Genomic DNA, 21,162 nt, shown 5'->3' on the forward strand with positions numbered 1-21,162 from the left:
CGAATTTAATTCAGCCTGTATTATAGATATGTAGATTTTCAAAGCCGGGGGCTCCTTAGCAGCTACCCAGAGTCTCATCTGACACAGGAAACTTCTTCCAAAAGATAAGTCCCAAAATAAAACCTATATACACTTTTCAGAACTGGATATATACACTTTTCAGAACTGGATATATATATACTTTTCAGAACTGGAAGACATGACCACTGTGACCCAGTGCCTCATGAGAAATTAACAAACAGTCTGAGGCCTGTTAATGGGCTGGGAAGAACTTTAACTCTTCCCTTCACCCACCATGACCCTTACATTGGCATCACACCTACCAAAAACATGTTTTTTTCAAAAACATTCTTAATTTTAAAGATTTATTGTCATCTTAGTGAATAGGCATTAGAGGTATAATAATTCTATTATTCTTTTAAAGTTTGCAGAATTCTTTTCCTCACAACAACTCCATGGAGCAGGTAGCATTTTATAGAGAAGAAACTCACAGAGACCTTAAGGTTTTTCTGGGAGTCACATAGCTATAATTATTGACAGATTTATGATTTATGCTGGTCTCCTTATTGCAAGTACAGTGGTCTTTTCACTATGCCTTACTATTTTTAAAAATAAAATTTATTGAAATAGTTTGATGTTACATCCCCGGGACTTCCCCCCATGTGCCTCCTTTTCCACCCTCTTAGATACCTATCCCTTAAAAATTTTTTTTGAAGAAAAAGAGTAAGAGAGAAGTCAGCAAAACTGACCAATATGTTTAAAAAAATGTGACAATATTGGCAGTGTTGTTCATTTGCAGGGAAACTCTCCTCTCAACCGATCCCCTATAAAGGGAGTTATCTTCTCTTACCTATTCTTTGGAACCATACATATTCTTTGTAATTTTGTAGTATTAAATTTTTTTCAAAATTTTTTGTGACTATTCTTTACATTGTAGTAATCATCATCTATATTGTTTTCTTGGTCTACTTATTTTACTGTGCATCAGTTCATGTAGGCCTTTCCATATTTCTTGGTATTAATCTTCATTTTTTACATCATAATATTTCATTTCGTTCATCTACTGTAATTTGTTTTGCCATTCCTCAATTGAGTGTCCTCTACTTTTCTTCTACTTTTTTGTTCCTACAAAAAAATGCTCCTATAAATATTTTGGTATATTTGAAGCTTAGCAACACCCTCCTTGGGGTACCCGCTCCACAGCAGAATCTCTTAAGTTACAGTACACCGTACTATATTTAAGGGTTTACCAGAATGTAGCCCTTTAAAAAAACTAATTCTTTTATTTTGATATTTGGAATCCATAGAACATGCAGAATTTTTTAATCAAATTGTATTAAAGATTGGTGAAATGTATGTAGATTTATCTGTATTCCCTTTATACAGTTCTTAAAATAGTTAAGAGCCTGTCTAGTTCTGAAGGTGTCAGTTTTTGGAACTGAAAAGAACCATTCCAAAAAAAACTTAAAGTATTGGAATCAAACAGTAATTGAAATATTTTAGGGGAGGAGTGAAAGAGGGTAGGGAATACATTGTTTTTGACTTTGTGTGTCTGGTATTTAGCCCATGCATGTGCCATGTATATTGGAGGCACAGAATAAGTACTTGTTGGCTTGTATTGAGCCTTTGGATATATTACCTATTTTGCTTTTGTTATTATTGATTTTTTAAAAAGTGGCTGAGTTTCCTTAAGAATTTTAAGAACTGTATTTAACAATGGGTGTAGAATTAGAACTAATAGTATATCTATACACAATATTTTATCACTTAATTTTCTAAATTAACCTTCTTCACGAAGTCTACCTTTCTCCAGGTACTCCCATCTTCTCTAGTCACTCAGTAATCACATTTCAGTTAAGACAGGCAAGATCATTTTGGATATAAGATAAGTCAAGTTGCAAAGTCAGAGAATAATTTAATTTAAAACTCATGTCTACAGTTTTTGCAAGTAGCAGGTAACTGAATTTAAAACTCAAATCTGTGCTCTTTGTGAATAGAAGGAGGGAATACAGAAGAGAGGATAGAAGTTTAACAATTTGGAAAAAAAGATGTGTGCACTCAAAACAACTACATAGCAATATATAACTTAAGTACAAAAATAAATGACAAATACAGTATGATTTCAGAGAAGTGAGAGATCAGTTTGGACCAATTAATTTTGCACAGAGCTAAATCTATTTTATATTTGCAGACCATGAATGCATGCTATTGATCAAAAGGGGAACTGGAGCAAGTCTTTATTTATAGATGGTTCAATAAATGACCTAAACCATCACCACTGTATTGAAAACCTATTCAGAATGTATGTTCTACTGATGTTACTGACTTAATCATTTTCAAACAGAAGGGATAGTTGTTTTTATTTTAATTTTGCCTTTGAATTTTTCATTATGTTTTCTTTCTTCCCATTTTCTGTTGTAGACTCCATGAGGACAGGAACTCTGCTCAGTGCTCCCCTAGTGTCCAATTTAGCATTTCCTACATAAGCAGGAAATTATGTTTTAAGTGACTATTCTTGGTGACTATTATTTCTGTGGGTATTTGCCATTTGTATTGTAAAATGAATAGATAACACAGATGTGAGCATAATGTGAACATTTAAACGTACTATGCAAGTCGAAGGTGGGCATCATCATTGCTACTTATTTTACACGAATGCCTTTTTAATCTCTATAATGAAGCTAAACTTTAAAAGTAAACATTGATAATCAAGTATAAACATATTTGGAATTATTTAGAATTAGTTTAGAATAATGTGCTATATTTTTTCCCCTAGAATATAATGAAACTATTTTCTTTTTCAGTAGTATCATCTACATCATCTATAGATTTGAGTTCTTTTAGAGGCAGCCTGGTTTTAGGCTTTAGGAGGTAAGTTGGGCACTTACCAGTCATTGTGAATCCTGTCTCTCTTTATAACTCTTATTTTTGCAGCTTAATAGCATGTCTTTGACACAAATCTGCTATAAAGAAAACAATGTGCACTATTTCCCTTTAAGTCATATTAATAATATTGTCAGCTCAAGAGCTTAAGCGACTTTTAATTGTGGATTATCTAATCTGTAGTGTTTTGTGCTTATGTTGCCATTCCCCCTATGAAACATTCTTTCTCATGCTACTGTCCTCTCCCTCATCCTGAGCCAGACATAGGTTGGAAGATTGCTTGTGTGAGCAAGAGCTTCCATGTGTTGCTTTCATGATTGTGCTTGTGACTTTCCAAAGACTATTTCTGCATCGATACATCTTTCCTTAGCCATCTGACCACTTGAAGAATTGTGGGTGCCTTCCAGGACTGACGGTTGAGAGAATGCAGTTTTTGAACAGTGTGACCCAAAGGCCACTAGAGCTCTATTTAGTGAGGCCCAGATGATGCCTTACATTGAATGTAGATAAGAATAGTAGGGATTTGGAAATTATGCTTTAAGGTCATTCTTTTGAGTAAGGGCAGGACAGCTTAACTAAGGGAAGTGATGATCTTAAAGGATTTACAGGAGTCTTTGGAGAAAAACTTGGTTTCAGAGTGAGAAGACCTGGGTTGGAAGCCTAATTCTGTTCCCAAGTCAATCAGTAAATGCCTGACAAGCACCTGTCAGGCTCTGTACTAAGTCCTGGGGATGCTAAAAGAAATGAGACGGTCTCTGTCGTTGAGGAGCTTATTAGTTCCATCAATTATAAAATGAAGAAACTGGACTAGAGATCTTTTTTAGCTTTAAATCTATGGCCCTGTGAACCATAATGCATTATGAAATTCTTGAAATTTATTGTTTGGGATGGAAAGAGTTGGTATTACCCACATTTCCCAAGAGATTTCTTCTTTTGCCCACTTCCATAATTCTGTTCCTTATACATCTGAAAACACAGCACAAAGAAACAGTTTAGCAAAACTAACCAGCTTGTCAGCCAAATTCATTGTTTTATGGATCATTTTTTAGCTCTCCCAGAAGGGCCGGCCAATTGCATATCTCTTCTTTGTGGCCAGGCTCTTTAGCTACAGTTTCATTCAATTCCCTTCTTTTTTGTTCCTGCTCTTTACATTGTTGTAGTCATAATGACTATATTGTTTTCCTGATTTTGTCTTTTTTGTATCATTTCATGTTAGTCTTTACATATGCCTCTGTATCCATCATTTTCATTACTTACTAACTGTGCAGCAATATTCTATTACTTTCATGTACTACAAGTTATTTGCCATTCATTGAGTATCTACTGGGTTTTTGTTTATTCCCCCAATCCAGGGTGATATTTGTACTCCAAAAGTGCCAAATAAAATGCTAGAAAAAAAATTTCATTTATTTCGTGGTTTATAGTAAAACAGACTCTAAGACAGTTGAAGGAGATTTTCCTCATTAATTGGTATTGGTGTTTTATTACATTCATATTTCTTTTTTGGGTAGTTAGTGTGAGCAGCTACATGCCTCTGGATAGAGAACTGGCCACAGAGCCAGGGAACCTTGAGTTCAAACCCTGCCCCTAACACACACTGGGGTCATTGTTCTAGGGCATTGCTATCAATCCTACCAAGTCTGTACATGAGGGTCTCTGAAAGCCACTACAGATTGGGCTCAAATTATTTTTGTTAGATAATTTCCCAAGTACATTTTAATCTGATTTTTAACTGCCCTGGAGAGTACCTTAGGTTACTATCTAAAAGAAAGTGTTGACTTGTAGAGGAGAATTTCCTCACCAAGAAGGTTCCCAGAATCAGTGAAATCACAAATCCAGTCTCTATAGATATGGGGACTTCGGTGGATTCATCCAGAAAATCGCCAAGGCTACATGACTTTCCCAGATGGTATCTTCTGCTAAGATACTTGAAACAGTATTTGATTGTAAGATAAGATGTTTGTAAAGTCCTTAGTAAATCTTCAAAGTGCTATTATTATTATTATTTGTAAAAATGAGCTTTTTTCTTATATCTTGATAATTATTTTTCATGTACAAGTCAAATAGAATAATCCCCCCCATCTTTAAAACTTTGGGGTGGGGTGGTTGAATAGCTTTTGGATAAATGTAGTTTGCTGTAAAGTTTTTCATCACCTTGAGTAAAACCATTTTTCGTTTGGACAGGAATCTTTTTTTTTTTTTAATCAAGCTGTTGGCTTATGCCCTAGGCCTATTCTGAATGCCTCATTTTAATGTAAACATGACCCACCCAATATCTAATTAGTCATGCACAACTGGAGAGGCTTTGACTCTGGCCCTAGTGTAGTTTTGTTCAGAGAGACTGTCTTCAAAGGGTTAGCCATTAAGTGATTCTATGTTGTGGCCACATTAGCTTAGGAAGCCATCTGAGGTATGGAGGGGGTTATGACCTGCCACCATGGAGGAGTATCTACAGAGATGACATTAGGGATCCTGTAAATATTGAATTAAATATGACTTGCTGGTTGTAGACCTTCAAAATTGGAGTATGAATGTGTTATTCTCCCAAATCAAATTGTTTGAGGATATGTGTACAATTTGCTTTAAAGTTCTCCAAATGTTTGAGGGCAGTTTTTTGTTGTCCTTTAGTATTCCCAGTGTCACTTATTTGGGGGATTTGAAATAAAACTTTGCTGAATATAGTTGTTTTTATTCAGTTTTTCCAGAAGAGGATGTCCTTAGTGGTGTAGAATAGGGAACCAAAAATGTGATGCCATTCTCTGTAGGTCAAATTCACATATTGTTGTATCAGTCGTTACTTTTTTTATTTTTTAAATTTTATTATTCTTAATACCTGCTAAGAAATGATCAAACATAGAAAATTGGGGGGTGAGGAGACACACACAAAATCCTTTGCATTTAATTTAGTAGAACCAAAATGAATTAAAAGATGATAAAAGATGTATTCTCTCCCTTTCCATCTCTTTTCAAAGTTAGCTTTGATTTCTTTTTCTTTTGTGAAGTTGTTAATGTGTTCTTTGATAATCTCTCTATATAACTTGGGATAGTTTTTTCTGTATTTGCTTATGTTTTGCATATTTTTCTTTTAATAGCACCACAGTATTCTTCTGTTATTATACTGAACTTTATTCAATCATCCATTCTTCTGTCATTGGATATAGAGTCCCATTGACTTGACTTACAACCTAGGAGATATCCTGGACTCCTCACTATCTCTTCCCGCCTCTTCCCCCACTCCCTACCTCTATTTGAGCTATTGCCAAGGCCTTTCCATTTCACCTTTGCATCATCTCTGAATGTGCCCCATTCTCTCCTCTCACCCCGGCACCACTGATACAAAGGTCTTTTCATCACCTCACACAGCCCCTCATAGCCCCCTCCTCCTTTTCCTCCATTTTCAGTCTTTTTACACCTTTCTCCCAGACTCATACTCTTTGGTCCTGGCCATTTCCAGGAACAAGATATAGAATCTCAGCTCCAGGCATTTTCCCTGACTGTCTCCCATGTCTAGAACTTTCTGAAGACTTTTCCATCCTGTGCTCCACCTACTGAGTTGCCTGTCTTCCTTTAAGCCCAACTAAAATCATATCTTTGGTAGAAGCTTTTCCTAACCCCTCTTAATTTTAATGTCTTGTTTCTGTTAATTATTTCCTTTTTATCCTGGGTGTGGCCAGTCTGTATATGTTTGTTTACATATTGTTTTCCCTATTAAGTTGTAAGCTTCTTGAGGGCAAGGACTGTCCGTTGCCTGTTTTTATATCCTCAGCATTGAGCTCAGTGGCTGGAACTTAGAAGGTGCTGAATTAGGTATTGATTCATTGATTGATGGAAATCTTCCCCCCCTAAAAGAAACTACGAATAAAGTAGCTGTGAATATTTTTACATGTAAAAATATTTTTCCTTTTGATATTTTAAAGAAAAATCCTAGCAATGGGATCCTTGGGGGCAAAAGAGACCCTCAGCTTTGTGACTTTGTTTACTCTGTTGCCATGAGAGGCAGCCCACATGGCATAGTGGATCGAACTGACCTTGTAGCTAGCAAGGATGTGAATTCAAGTCTTTTCTCTGAAGTATCCTGTATGACTGTAGGCAAGACATTTAACCTCTTAATATTCTGGGCAGCCTTTAAGTTACAGGGAGAGTTTCATCCTTTTTATAGAAGGCCTTTCCTAATCTCTGTACCAGTGATACAGGTTTGTCCACTTTTGCCATATCCAGAACATTACATTCTAGTAGATCCCATAAACTCTGTTAGAGAACTGTTTCCCTATAGCTTTGTTAACATAAGAGTGAGAGAGTGCTATGGTACTTTGATGATTCTTTTTGGTCTTATCATTATTTGTCTTTTTTTTTTAAATGTTGTGTTCTGTACTCAGAAATCCCTCACTTTTGCCAAAAAGGCTAGGAGGTACCTTGGTATCTTTTTGTAGCCAAGGTTGATTATACTGTTACCAAGAATCCAATTTCAATTGTTTTTTCTGTTTGCATTGTTTTTTTATTATTATGAATATTGTTTTCCTGATTATCTTATGTAAACTACCTCAGTTAATATATATTTCTATCCAAGTTTCTCCGTATCCATCATATTCATTGTTTCTTATAGCACGGTAATAATCCATGCCATTTGTGTTCCACAACTTGCTTAGCCCTTCCCCAGTAGATGGACATCTACTTTATTTCTAATGCTTTGCTAATATAAAAAGTACTGCTTATAAATCTTCTGGAATGTCTGGAGTCTCTTTGCCATTGATTGCTACTGTTTTGCAGTGAAATTTCTGGGGCAAAGCCTCAGGATATCTTAATTGCATTCGTAATAATTAGATCCATTCACAGGTCCACAAATGTTACTGTGTTAATATCTGTATTCCCACAGCACTTTCTTCATGTACTGTTTCCATCCATTCTTTGTCATCTTTGCTACTTTGCTCATGTGAGATGAAATTTCAGTTTTGATTTGTATTTCTCTTACTAGTGATTTGGAACAGTCTGACTAGTTCTTGTTTCTTAAAAAAATTAGTTATTATCTTTATATCACTTAATTTCAAATGCATGTCTTCTATCTAGAGAGTCATCCCTTGTAACAAAGAAGAAAAGAATAGTGAGGGTGGGGAAAATGATGTTAAGCAAATATAAAGCATATGTTAAGAACCTTACTTCAAGTGCAGTGTTCACACCCATAATCATCCACTGCTGCAAAGAAGGGGGAAAGGGCATTTAAGCATTTTATCTTCAGGCCATGATCAGTCATTCTAATTTCACAACTTTTCAGCCCTTTCTTCCATTCCTCTTTCCCTCTCTCTCTTCCTTCTACTGTTAGTCATTTTGTATATGGCTGTTAATACTTGACAGTTCTTTGGAGAACTGCTTATTCATATTCCACAAAGTAAAGGGGCTCAAACTGTAATAATGTAAAATAACATTCGAAGCTAAATCCAGTCAACAAAGACATGCCATTCTAACCTCTAAACTGATCTGAAATCTTTTTAGAAGTCTATTTAAAAGTAGCGTGTTTAAATTGGCTATATTCAAACATTTCTCTTAGCCTTTCTCTTTTTTGTACTCCTTTTCTTTTCTGAGACATTGAGGCATAAACCTTAGTAGAGTAGAAAAGAAAATAGTAGGCTTAATTTAAGTCATTCAAAGTGGTCTGTGACAGTAAGAATTTCTCTCTGGGAAGGGCAGACCACCCCCTAAGGGAGAAATAGCCAGTATTTAAAGCTTTCCAGTGACAAGAATTCTAGGTTTTGCCCTAAGGCTTCATCAGAAAGTATCACCTTGTTTTTATGAAGGTTTCAACTTCGCTTTCTCTAGGGAGAAAGTGTTCTCCCCATCAACACTGAATTCTCCTCATTGCCTGATGTTGTTGGGAAGTATAAACGTTGCCTTCTGTATTTGCATAGAGATGTCAATAATGTTGCTAATACTTTATAGGCAGTTGGTAGGGTAGGAGAACCAGTTCAAGTGTTTTGTGTCTGAGAATTCACGTCAATATTGCCTCAAGATAGAAACACAATGTATGGCCTATGCTATCTATAATTTTGCAGTGGTTTCCTGTACCATGCAGGAAATACACAGAATATGTCCTGATGAGATCTATATAATGCAAGAAAAGGGGGAGGGGAAATGTAAAAAAAAATTGTACTTTAATTTTTTAAATATTTGGAAAATTTTGGACTTGTAACTGTTCAGTCATTAAGAAAATGAAGATTGTCATCTGTTTTCTAATAAAATGATGGCCTTATCAGGGGAAAAAAAAATTCTGTATGGAGCCTTAGAATCAAATAGATGATTTACAAGCATTTAAGTCTCTAGATGCCAGGTGTTGTGTTTGAGTACTGGGAATGCATAGACAGTAATAAAATAGCCCCTGTCCTCAAGAAGATTATTTTCTGTAGAGGGAGATATTTATACAGATAAGTCTATTCAAAGTAGATAAAAGATAATTTTGGAGAAAGGTCTCAGCCTTAAAGAAAGCTTACGGACTAATTTGGTGGTGGGAGTGGGGGTGGGGAAGAGATAACAGTATTTAGAGCAAAAAGAAATTGTTGTGGTATAAATCATCTTTAAACACTCTATCAAGGGTTAACATCATTAAATAATAATTAAAATTCATTGTGAAATACAGAATTCTAGGCATTGAAAAGAGTATACAACATATGTAGGCTGGTTGTGGGGGTTTGGGGTTTGGTTTTTAATCCCTTAAGTAGATAATGTAGAAAGGGTTTTCAAAATGAGAAAACTTTGACAAGTAGATTCTTTCACCACAGGACTGTGTGAGGCAGATGTCTTTAACTGTTAAAAAGGAGTCAACCAGCAATATGGCTTTTTTTTTTTCCTCATTTGGGGTCTTTTCACTGGCCATTTGGCATGCTTGGAGTGATCCTTCACATATGAGCTCAGGTTCCAGTGTTAGTGCCTTCCCTCTAAAACCACTTCCCTTTATCCTTTGATGTGCTTGGATATTTGCATGTTTCTCTCCCCATTAGAATGTGAGCTTGAGGGCAGAGACTTTGTCTTTGCCTTTCTTTATATCCCTGGGGCTTAGCACAGAGCCTGGCACATAGTAAGAATTTAATAAATGTTTGTTGACTGACAGAAAATGCTTTCGACAGACAAGTGGCAAATTCTCATAGGTGTCTTTTTTGACACTTTGTATTTTTTTAAATTTTCAAAGAAAGAAACAATCCTGCCCTCTTATCTGAGTGAATACTATCTATGTTTGTCTAGATTTTTAATAACTTAGTGCATACATATTTGATGCTAGTTGGATTTTTGTTCAAATCATATATTATTGAGAATAATTTTATTTTTTACATTTTAAAAAATTGATATCTGGGGGAATATAATTATTAGTCATGGAGCTTAGATGTTCATGGGACTTGTTTTAAATGTGGTCCTATTTTTCCAGTAGTTTCATAGTTAACTCTCCTTGTCAAATCTTGTTTCAGCATTTCCAGGGGATTTTCTCAGTTCTTTTGTCCTGGAATTTTGGCTGAGGTTTAAAATCTTTGTTACTTAGAGATATTTGTTATAACAAGCCTTTATCTGTAATGTGTACATCACCTTGAATGACTTCTTTTATGTTTCTGGTGTTATATTCTGTATTCAGAAAGAAAATTGATTTATTCACTTGTTATTTGATAATTCATTATCCTCTGCTGCCCTCTTCAGGTCTGATGATATCAATCTTTGGAGTAAAGTAAGTCCTAATTTTCCTGTAAGCTTTCATGTATGATCAAGAAAATAGTAATATGTATTACATGTTTATTTTGTAAATTTTTAAATTCCAAATTCTGAAGTAGGCGGTTTTGAACACAAACTAGATCATGAAAGAAATCTTCCCTTTGGTTGCCCACAGCTTATTGACCAGACCTGTGTAGTTTCATTGGCATAGGGAACTCCCCTAGATAAAAACTTCCTCTGCTAATAGAGGCCTATCCCTTTCTCTACAACTCAGTGGTCTCAAAGAGTTCCCTAAAACCACAACTCTGTTGTCCACAACCTCTGTCCAAGGTCACAAGGGCAACAGAGGCAGAACCTAGAAACTGGTCTTCAGCTTTCAACTCCTCTGAAATTGGTACGGTTGTACATTGTTTGGTTCAGGGATAGTGCAAGTATGGCCCCAGTACTTAAAATTTCTAAAAGTGTGTATGGGCTGGCATACACAAATCACATGGCTCCAGTTACACATCCATAGCTTTCTTTATCAACGCACAGTACAGTCACTGCTCTGCTAGTATCAAAAATTACTTCTCAGTTTTAAATGAGTGCCTGGTAAGAATACTTATCTTAGAGACAGAGGCAGAAGTGGTCTGTATTTAGATCCTCTCTGGCACCTATTATCTCTAATTATGAGTAAGCCATTTAACATTTCTCAGTCTCAGTTTCCTCATCTAAAAAACTGATACCATACTACCGATACTAGTTATGATGTTTGAAGTACTTCCATATTCACACAGTAGTTATGCTGATGAAATGATGTGTGTAAATGCTCCATTTATCAGTAGTAAATGTTATTTAAATGCCACGATTATCAGCAGTCATCAGTATAGCTTGATATATATATACACACACATATACATACATGTATATTATTGACAGAACTATAATAATTAAAATATGATTTTTGTAGTACAATGTGTCTAGACATGGTGTGTGATTTCCTTTTTTAATATTTTTAAAAGATACCAGTTGAATATAGCATATATAGTTATAATTTAGTTTGTTTACTCAAGTACAGTATTGTACTTAATTCTCAATATAGAAACAGTAATACATTGGTAAAATACCAGTTATAGGCCATACTTGCTCACAGTTTATAGGGATAAAAATGCACCTTCTCAAATATGAAAATTGCCTATGGTATTTGTCTTTAGAATTTTTATTGTATCTACTTTGACATATTGAAAGCAAATAGAAAGTATTGCAGAGGAGCTCATTATACATGGCATCATATTTTCTTGAGACAGATTTATGTTTTGGCACATTGCAAAAAAAAAAAAAAAAGGGGGTGTCTTTTAGTCCACATTAGTAATGGAGGTAAAGCAATTGGTTTTCTTTATTTCAATATTACTTTAGTATATTCTGTAGCATGAATTTTCCTGGACTTTTATGGTTTCTATTGAAGAATAAAATATTATTGGTAGAAAGAGGTACTAATAAACACAAGGATACTTACTATCCTTTAAAGGTCTCGTCTGTTTTTTAGCCATTCTTTGTCCATAAAACCCTGATGTTTTTAGCCCTTTAAAGTGAAATAAATTAAAACTTTTCACACATGAATTTTTGATATACTAAAGTGGTGAAGATTTTCATATATAACTCTTCCCCATACATTCTTTGGTTTAATGCTATTGAACTGTCAAGCATGTGTTGCAAGTGATTAAAACAAAGCACAGTTAATTTAAAACTAACGCTGCAGGTGGATAGATTTCATTTTTCCCATGTAGCTTAATTTTAAATAGAAGAGGTAAAGTCAGTATGCTTCAGTTTCACTCTTGCTTTAGAAATCTAAAGCAGTTTGCAAATACAGACTCAAGTGCCATAGATACTTTTAATTTATAATTATGTAAGTGAGGAAGTGATATGTAAGCAAAATGATTTATATTATGGTTGACTTATCCCTGAAAGCATTTTTATTTGCACTTTTTAAAAAGAAAACTTAGGATTATCCATAGAGAATTCCTTGTAATTTTTTTCATCTTAAATTACTATGATGCAGTAATACCTTACTGGAGAGACGCTTTATTTCAAGAATTCAATTTCAGATTGTATTTGCCCTTGTTTGCTTCTCTTGGCTGCAATTCACGATTATTCTCTCTGAACAGATAACAGAACAGTTGTACACGGATGGACATTATTGCCAGGCACCTCCAGGACCAACTGGTAGCGTTTCAATTTCTGTGATTGTAACTTATCCACAAATCTGTTCTTCTGCGTAATGATGGACTACAGTGATTACAGCAGTAAACGCTGAGTGCTTCTTTTTTAAAAGTGAAATTTGAAAACACGTTTATAAATCACTGTGATAATCAACAGCATTTTAGGAGAGCAATAAATTTTTTTAAAAATTGTGATTAAAGTCCTCACTCAAATATTAGCCAAATTTATGTCTTCTGATGGGCTTAAATGTTAACATTTTGCTGTTGAATATTTTATTCCTATCTCCCCTTTTAGAATATTGGAAAAAAGCCCATTATTTTGTGTTGAATGCTTTTGTTGTTTTATGCAATGTAGTATAGAAACATATTTAGGATAAGTTTACGTAGTTAAATGTATGTTTCCAGAAGACAACTTTGCTGAAGGTTCAGGTCTTTCTGAAACATTAAAAACTGATTTTATATGTTTTCTGCTGAAAAGCATAGAAAAATTAGTGTTCTTAGAAAACATCCTTTTTAATCTTTTTTTTTTTATTGACAAATAAGCTGGCTTTCCATAGGATTATGGATTTTTTCATGAAAATTGCTTCATTCCTTACATAACATTTAACAGTTCTTATGATATATATTCACCTTCAGAAATTTGTGTGTGTGTGTGTGTGTGTGTGTGTGTATGTTGTACAATATGTGACTACTATTTGCAGTAGTGGACAAGGAAGGGTGGGAAGCCTTGGGCAGTACCACTGCTGTCACACAGTGGTGGAAAAAATAGATTGAAGTAAGATTCAGTACTGAAAAGCTGTCACTGGGTCTGGAAATAATTAATATTCCTTTCACTCACCAGTTAGATATGTGCTCCCAAACCACATAATCTCTATGCCTCAGTGATCATTGTTGCCATTTCAGAGCCTCTCATCAGGGTGACATCTCACACCAAAATGATTTCTTATAAATTAATCTTGATAACATGACAGTCTCAGTAATTTTAGTGGAATGCTTTCTCTTGTTTTTTTTCCACAGAAGCTGTTGGCTATTTTCTTTATAACTTGATTGACAGCATGAGTGACTCAGAGGTACAGGCCAAGGAGGAGCGTTTGAGACAATACTTCCATCAGCTGAAGAAGATGGTACCATTTCATTTTTTGCAACATAATGCCTGTCCTGCCTGACATGTATCTATTAGATTTGAAATTGCTGCTTTTAAGTACAACCAGACCACTTCTCAATGACATGGAAGAGTTAGAGACTTAAATTATGTCTGAGATAATTTCTGTTAGACAAATTTCAGTTTAGTTGTGTTTCAAAACTCATAATTTTTTCTCCACCTCTTGGTACAGAATATTGCAATTCCTGAAAGCATCTACAAAGGGATTCGTAATCGGCTGAACAGCCATCATGTTCCTGAATTAATTAAGGTGTGTTTGTGTGTGACATAGTAACTATTTTAAATAAATTTCTGTTGCTACAAAAATGTTTAAATTTATTTTTAGTATTCATTCATACAAAATAAACCTTTTTTAGTCTGCAAACATCCAGATATTCCCTGTGTTTTAGAGATTTCTTTTGAGCTTCATCTTTAGGATTGCTCAAAAGAAAGGAACAATTTGACTTTGAAATCTTATTTTAAATAATTGCAATTCAAACCTACTTTATATAGTTTCTTATTTGATGATAATAAATCTGAATTTCAGGATGTGGCCCTGTTGGTAGACAGACAGACTTCAGGCTCTTCAAAAGTAAGTGAGTCTTGGATATTTTTCATGTAATGATCACCACATTTAGTGTACAACCCCAGAAAACATTTATATTGCCCACTTATTCTAGCAGCAAATTTCTTCTCTTCTGCTCTGCGCCCCCTGCTCGCCTCCCCTCCCCCCCACCCCAGTATTATTTGGGAATACTAGAAAAGAAAAGGGGAAAAGAGATTCAATCACTTGGAAGAATGTATGACAAGACAGCATATTTCTGTTGTCTCCATTTGCCAACGGGTAGAAAAAAATAAGCTGTGAAACGAACATTTTCTTCTTGCAAAAGTACCATTTTAATTCTTACATTTTTTGCTTGTTAGATTGTTGTCTCAAATTTTCAGTCATGTAGTCTTCCTAAAGAATGCACCATATTCTTGGCACTATTTGGAGAATTTTTAAATGGGGGGAACACGCACTCACTCTTTTTAAAAGAAATATTGACATATCCTTACAAAGTATAATTTTTGGTTAATTTCTCATTTCCATAGATTTTAGTGGAAAACTCATCTGACTTGGAACAGAAGCTTGAAAATTTGAAAACTGAAAACCGACCTATAGGAGATACCTTAAAGCAACTTATACTAATACTGTGTTCAGAAGAGGTAACTTGAACAATACTTTCTGTTTTTAAAAATTCCCCAAGATTTATTTTCTCTAAAAATATAATTTATTTGTAAGCAATATTAAACATTGTCAAGTAGAATGTTTATGATTTTGTCGGTTATAAATCAAGTATAAGTACAAAAATAATTAAATGAAAGATTAACTAATTTCTGCTACACCTTGAATGGCATGTTTTGGGGTTGCTGAAGTTTGTTTACGATAATCTGCAAAGTGAATGATGGTAACAGCTGTGATAGGTTTATCATACATGCCAAATGTCCTTTTAAGCCATGGCTCCGGTCTCTTATATCTAGATTGTCAAGCAACTGATACATGCTGTAGTCATTTGCAAGTCAAATATTACTAGGTTGTTAATGCGGGGATTGAAATTCCATTTTCCTGCTGGAGGAAAGCTCTTTCTGAGATAAAGGGGCTCTTGCCGTCATTCTGCGGACATCCAGCTGTACTTCTTATTCATGTTAGTGTGTGACTGCAATTTGTGGGATATCACTAGACTTTTGTTGAATTTCTAGTTCAGTATGGTTTGGTCATAGAACTGTGGTTCTAAAAAAGAGTCATAACTGTTTCACATGATAATATGGTGTCTTGCCTTGATATAAACTACAAAAATACTATACGAGGTGGTTTTAAATGAGATTATTTCAGTTTATGAAAGTGTGTGCAATTAGTGGCCTGCAACTGTGATTAGATTCTTTTTTATTTCATTTTAAGATTTTCTCTCTTTTTTTTTTTACTGTATGAAAGATAAAGATGAGATAACATTTGATATTTTAGGACATGATGGTATATGTAACTTTACTAGTTTTTTTTTGGTTAAAAACACTCAATCCTCATCTGTGTGTTTGTGGTAAAATAGCATGTTAAATAGAAAGGTAAAGTTGATTTAAATATAGTTTGTTAAATAAAAGCAATTTCTAAACTCAGCAGGCTCGAAAGCAAGCACATTGTTAACTTTGTATTCACTTTTCCTTTTTTGTTCTTTTAGAATATGCAGAAAGCTCTTGAAATAAAAACAAAATATGAATCTGACATGGTTGTTGGTGGTTATGCAGCTTTAATAAGTCTGTGCTGTCGACACGATAATGTAGAAGATGCAATGAACCTGAAACAGCAAGTGTAAGTACACTGGCACTGAAACATGTCCCCGAGATTTATGCTGATACAGAGCCCTGGCTGAAATTACGAAGGCTGGCTGATAACCTTCTCCTGTGGCCTTCGATTCTCTTCTGCAGTATTTAGTGTCATTTAAATTCCAACATTTCAGACCACATCTTTAAAAAGGCTTTGTCCATTTTCCAGTTTATCTCTTTTCTGCTTCTGTACTTAGTTGTTCACTACAGTAATATGGCAGCCAGTGTTGAGGACTCTGTCATAAGGCTTGTTGGCAGACACTCCCATTTCTAGCTTCCAGGGGAAATTTCATTATGGTGTCAAATAGGAAACTGTAGAAGAGAATTAACAACATCCAGTGGTGTCAGTCAGCTGTTTGATCACCTTGCCTTACTGCTTTGTTCCACTAAAAATCCATTCATTACCTGTAAGAAGTATATCTTTATGCTGGAATGTTTATTATGAAGAATGATACTTTTGATGTTTCTGTGTATATATGCAGTACTTTTGATTATTTACTTAGGCAGACCATTAAAAAAGACATTGTAGTCATTAATAGAAAGTGTTTATTAATTATTAATTTTGATTTTTTTGTTTAAAAACATTTTAACTGTGATTTTTGTTTTATATAGTTCTCTCCGAGGGAGCCCTTGTTGAAGAAAAAAATTAAGTTAAACCAACACTGATGAGCATAGTTGACTGCCCACATATAAAATATCTCACACCTGTAGATACCTGATACCCACATACTTAAGAACTAGACTTTGTGTAATACTGGTATCCTTCTGAGAAGTCAAGTGTTTCTTTATCAAAATAACTATTAGCATCTGGTCGGGTCATTCATCTTTGTTAGTTTAAAATCAGAATGAAGTCTAACTTTGCTGACATCTTAGCAGTTTGCAAATAGGCAGAACTATCTGTGTTTTTATTACGTTTTGACTTGAATGTCTTTTACAGCTTTAGAAAAATAAGAAATTCTTGACTATGAAAATATTACTATGCTTTAATTTTTAGAGAACGAATGGATTCGTCCATTACTCTCGACCCGGGCAAGTATATAGGCCTTGTGAAAGTCTTGGTGAAGCATGGCCGACTCCAAGGTATGCCTGCTGCCTTTGACAATGAAATAGAAATGAATGGTGAAAGTATCTGGCCACTGGAATAAAATGTGAATTGATATTAATGGTGTATCATGTCCTGCAAAGTGCTTGAACATTTTGCATACAAATTTGCATGTGAATTCAACCAGAGATGCTTGGACAGTGCAGGCCATTAGTTTTAATGGATTGGCAAGCTTGTCATTTACATTTGCACAGCTCAGTGCCTTTTGCATTTCTGCAGCTAGCTCTTATTAGCATTATTGCTTGGATCGAGTTGGAAGCTCATGACTTAGGGCACAAATGGTATATGTGCCTACACTAATGGCTTTGTTTTTTGCTTAAGAAGGTTTGAAGGTAGAACATAAAACCTGGAAACATAACCTTACAGGAAAGTGAATAAGAGGTGGTTTTATCCTAACTTTAAGAGTTTCCCCATCGGCATTCCCTTACTTGTACTTGGTTCACTTGAACCAAGTTTTGGGTTTGTTTTTTTTTTTAACTTCTTGAACAAGTAGCCACCCATCTTTTGTGGTCCATTTTTCTTGTCACTGAAGTAAAAATAATTTAATCATACTTGATATTATTAAAGTCTTGATTTTATGTGTAAATTGGTACTGTGATCTATTTATTATATTTCCACAAAAGTCAGTGTTTCATTATGGGAAAGATATGAAGATTGCCTTTTTTTCCCATGGGAGCATTCACAACATTGAAAACTGTTTTTAAAAATTAATCCACTTTTAATACTTGTATATAAAATGGTCAAAACATTTTGCCTGTATAATAATTAAGAAAAACATTATAAAAATGCACTTATTCCATATACAAAAATGTTTGTTTCTGCCTTCCTAATGAAGCTTAATGAACCTAATGTTTTAACATTCAGTCTTTTGGAAAGCTTTCATTGGCTCTGCTTGGCTAATTAGTATCGACACAGCAAACAGGCCCTATCGGTATCAGACCATTAGTCTGGCTGTATATACAGTGTAAACACATCTTTATTATCTGGCCTCCTGACAAGCCATCTGCTGAAGAAACAATGGTGTGATTTAGCAGATGTTAGCATTGAACGATAAAAGCATCCATTTAGTAGGATCTTGCAGCTATAGGGCACACTGTACAAGGTTACGTGGTGCAGAGTGGGCACACGGTTTCTATCTATAATTTGTAGTCAAAGTTGCAGCGAAATGATAAAACCATGCTATTGTGGATTTATAATTGTAGTCTCGTTTAGAAATGCAAGTAGTAATTAACTTGAAATCGGCATTATACACCAGAATTTGCATTCCTGCTGGGTTTGAAATGCTGTTTTAATAGCAGTTTGTTTTCCCTACATGAAATTACCTAAGGATCTTTTGTGTTACTTCATTGTAGATGCTATTAACATTCTAAAGGAGATAAAAGAGAAGGATGTTCTTCTCAAAGACAGAACAGCCTTTTTCCACATCCTAAATGAGGCAGCCTTCCTAGGAGAAGTTGAAACAGTTAAGCAGTTACATGAAGCCATCATGACCCTGGGGTTAGCAAAACCAAGCATCACTCTATGTTCCCCTTTGGTTACTCTTCACCTTGAAAAGTAAGTTAATTGAAATTTGGGTATAGGTTTTCAAGGATACAGTTGATTATTTGCAGGGAGGGGAGGGTCATCTATATAAAATCATCTATGGTGATATAAAATCATTTTGTACTGTATTTTCTGTGGAATAATAACTTGAATAAAAACACCTTGCAATTCTTTTTCCCATGTAGGACTCCTAAAGTAAATTGTTTATGCCAGTTTTCTTCAAGTATTCCCTAAAACTGTGTGGTGGAATTGGAGCTAGGAAGGCCTGGATTCAGATCCTGCCTCTGACAGTCCTCTTGCCGTGGGCAAGCTACGTAACCTTTCTTGGCCTCTGCATTCCCACAGGTCTTCTTCATCTGCTACTTTCTCTCCCCCTTTCTGTCTTCCTCTGCCTGTAAAATGGAAACAATAAGATCTATGCTATCTACCTCACAGAGAAGTTCTACAGCTCATACAAGAGAATAATGCACATAGAACCCTCTATGGCACCCTCAAGCGCTGTACAAATGTCAGCTCTTTTTTTAAAACTAGGTAGAGTTAGATATGATAAAGATTAAATTGTTCCTAACCTTACTCCCAGTGTGGGGTTCTCTAAGTGTTGTGATTATCGTAAGAAATAAAGTCCTCTGGGCCTTTCATTATAGCATCATAATTGTACTCTTTGGGTAATGAGTTAGAAGCATCTTTGCTCTTCCACATGGTATTTTACGGTAATCGTGTATTCCAATACTGCTGTTCTATGTAAGTGTTTAGGAGTTTTCTTTCAGCCCCAACTATTGCTTTGGGAAGAAAATTAATTTTCTTGATATAATCCAGAAATTATTGAGCTTGAAGATTTTCCTTTGCTGCAAGTTAATGACTTCTGTAGACTTGCAGAGCAAATTAATGTTGTGTACATGATTCATTGCAGAAGGATTTGGTAAGTTAGAAATATTTCTTTAGGAGAGTAATATTTGCACACATCCATTTCCTTTGTTTTTTGGTCTACAATTTTTTTTTCAGAAGATGAATTTGCTTCCATATTCTGTAATTTAATTTAGGGTCTTGTAATCTGTTAGCAGTAAATTGATTTTACTAATGTTAGTACTGGCATATATTTCCATGTTTTAAATTGAATATCAGAATTTTAGGATTTGTTTCTTTAGCCTGATGGGCACATTTGGATAGTAGTCTCTAAATAGCCAACTATGACAACATTTCTTTTTCCAGTGATTAAGTTGTCCAAAGCAAATAAACTGACCAGCTGCCTCCATTTAGGAATGAAAAACATTTTTGCCAGGGGCATATGTGTTGGGTATGAAGGTTTGTAAAGTGACCTTGACTTGCTTTACGTTGACTAGTAGAAAATTTTCAAATTGAGTTGTGGGTGTGTTGGACTCTTGGCCAAACAGCTTCACAGTCTCACAGGCTTATATCTTTTTTAAGAACTACTGACACAACTAGCTATTGGGATATTGAGCTTTTTTAGTCACAGCCTTTACCAAAAATGAAAATCCTATAATTAATATGTTTCCCACTAGATTTTTTTGTTATAAAGCACCCATCTCTGCAAACAGCAACTGCATTCTGCATAGGCTTTAGAAAGAATTTAATTAAAATGGGCCCGATGCCCAGAAGTATTAAACATTTCTTCACTACTAGGCAGAAATAAAATAAGCACCAGCGAAAGGAGTGAGTCCAGATTAGTTAGAGATATCTTATGAATAGAAATACTTTGATGAGAAGGGAGATCTCAGGCTCCTTCCTGAACAGGTCTGCAGATGGGGCTCGTGAACAGAGCAGAACTTGGCAAGCTAAAGTGGAAATTCAGGGAAAAAAAAAAAAAGGAAAGAGAGAACAGTGAATTTCAAGCTCTAATAAAGTAGCTGATAATGTTTACTGTTGCATTTCAACCTCCTGATTGGTTTCTGTATGGATGCCTCTTTGTTTAATGCTTTTAAAATTAGACTTTGTTAATAGATCTTTGCCTCCCTTAAGCTATTTGGAAGCCTAAACAGGTAACCATTAAAAGGCTTTGTCTTCTCTTCAGCATTCCCAGTCCAACAGCAGGTACTCTTCCCTTCTTTCCCTCACACAAGTTTTTGCAGTATATTTACCTACCATGAGTTCTTAAGAGAAATTAGAAAAGAAAAAAGCATTTCCATTAAAATATCTTGCATTTAAATGTATATTGAACTGCAAGCCACTTGTTGACCTGCATGTATATATCTCTTAGGAATGAAGACATTTTTATTTAATGGCATAAAATAATGAGA

At 34.9% G+C, this 21,162-nt stretch overlaps 1 protein-coding gene across 4 annotated transcripts in view; it reads left to right on the forward strand.

The window, feature by feature from the left end:
* The window catches only part of LRPPRC (leucine rich pentatricopeptide repeat containing), a 111,635-nt gene that overhangs the window by 40,735 nt on the left and 49,738 nt on the right, over positions 1 to 21,162 (forward strand). For all 4 annotated transcript variants that reach the window (XM_072635739.1, XM_072635740.1, XM_072635738.1 and 1 more), the window contains 10 exons: positions 2,805 to 2,871; positions 10,555 to 10,582; positions 12,711 to 12,768; positions 13,782 to 13,888; positions 14,099 to 14,176; positions 14,453 to 14,497; positions 14,998 to 15,111; positions 16,119 to 16,249; positions 17,258 to 17,343; positions 18,718 to 18,919. In XM_072635739.1, the coding sequence (XP_072491840.1) occupies positions 2,805 to 2,871; positions 10,555 to 10,582; positions 12,711 to 12,768; positions 13,782 to 13,888; positions 14,099 to 14,176; positions 14,453 to 14,497; positions 14,998 to 15,111; positions 16,119 to 16,249; positions 17,258 to 17,343; positions 18,718 to 18,919 (916 nt within the window). The remainder of the gene's footprint in view (positions 1 to 2,804; positions 2,872 to 10,554; positions 10,583 to 12,710; positions 12,769 to 13,781; positions 13,889 to 14,098; positions 14,177 to 14,452; positions 14,498 to 14,997; positions 15,112 to 16,118; positions 16,250 to 17,257; positions 17,344 to 18,717; positions 18,920 to 21,162) is intronic.

The sequence above is a fragment of the Notamacropus eugenii genome, chromosome 1, assembly GCF_028372415.1.
Source record: "Notamacropus eugenii isolate mMacEug1 chromosome 1, mMacEug1.pri_v2, whole genome shotgun sequence".
Taxonomy (NCBI): Eukaryota; Metazoa; Chordata; class Mammalia; order Diprotodontia; family Macropodidae; genus Notamacropus; species Notamacropus eugenii.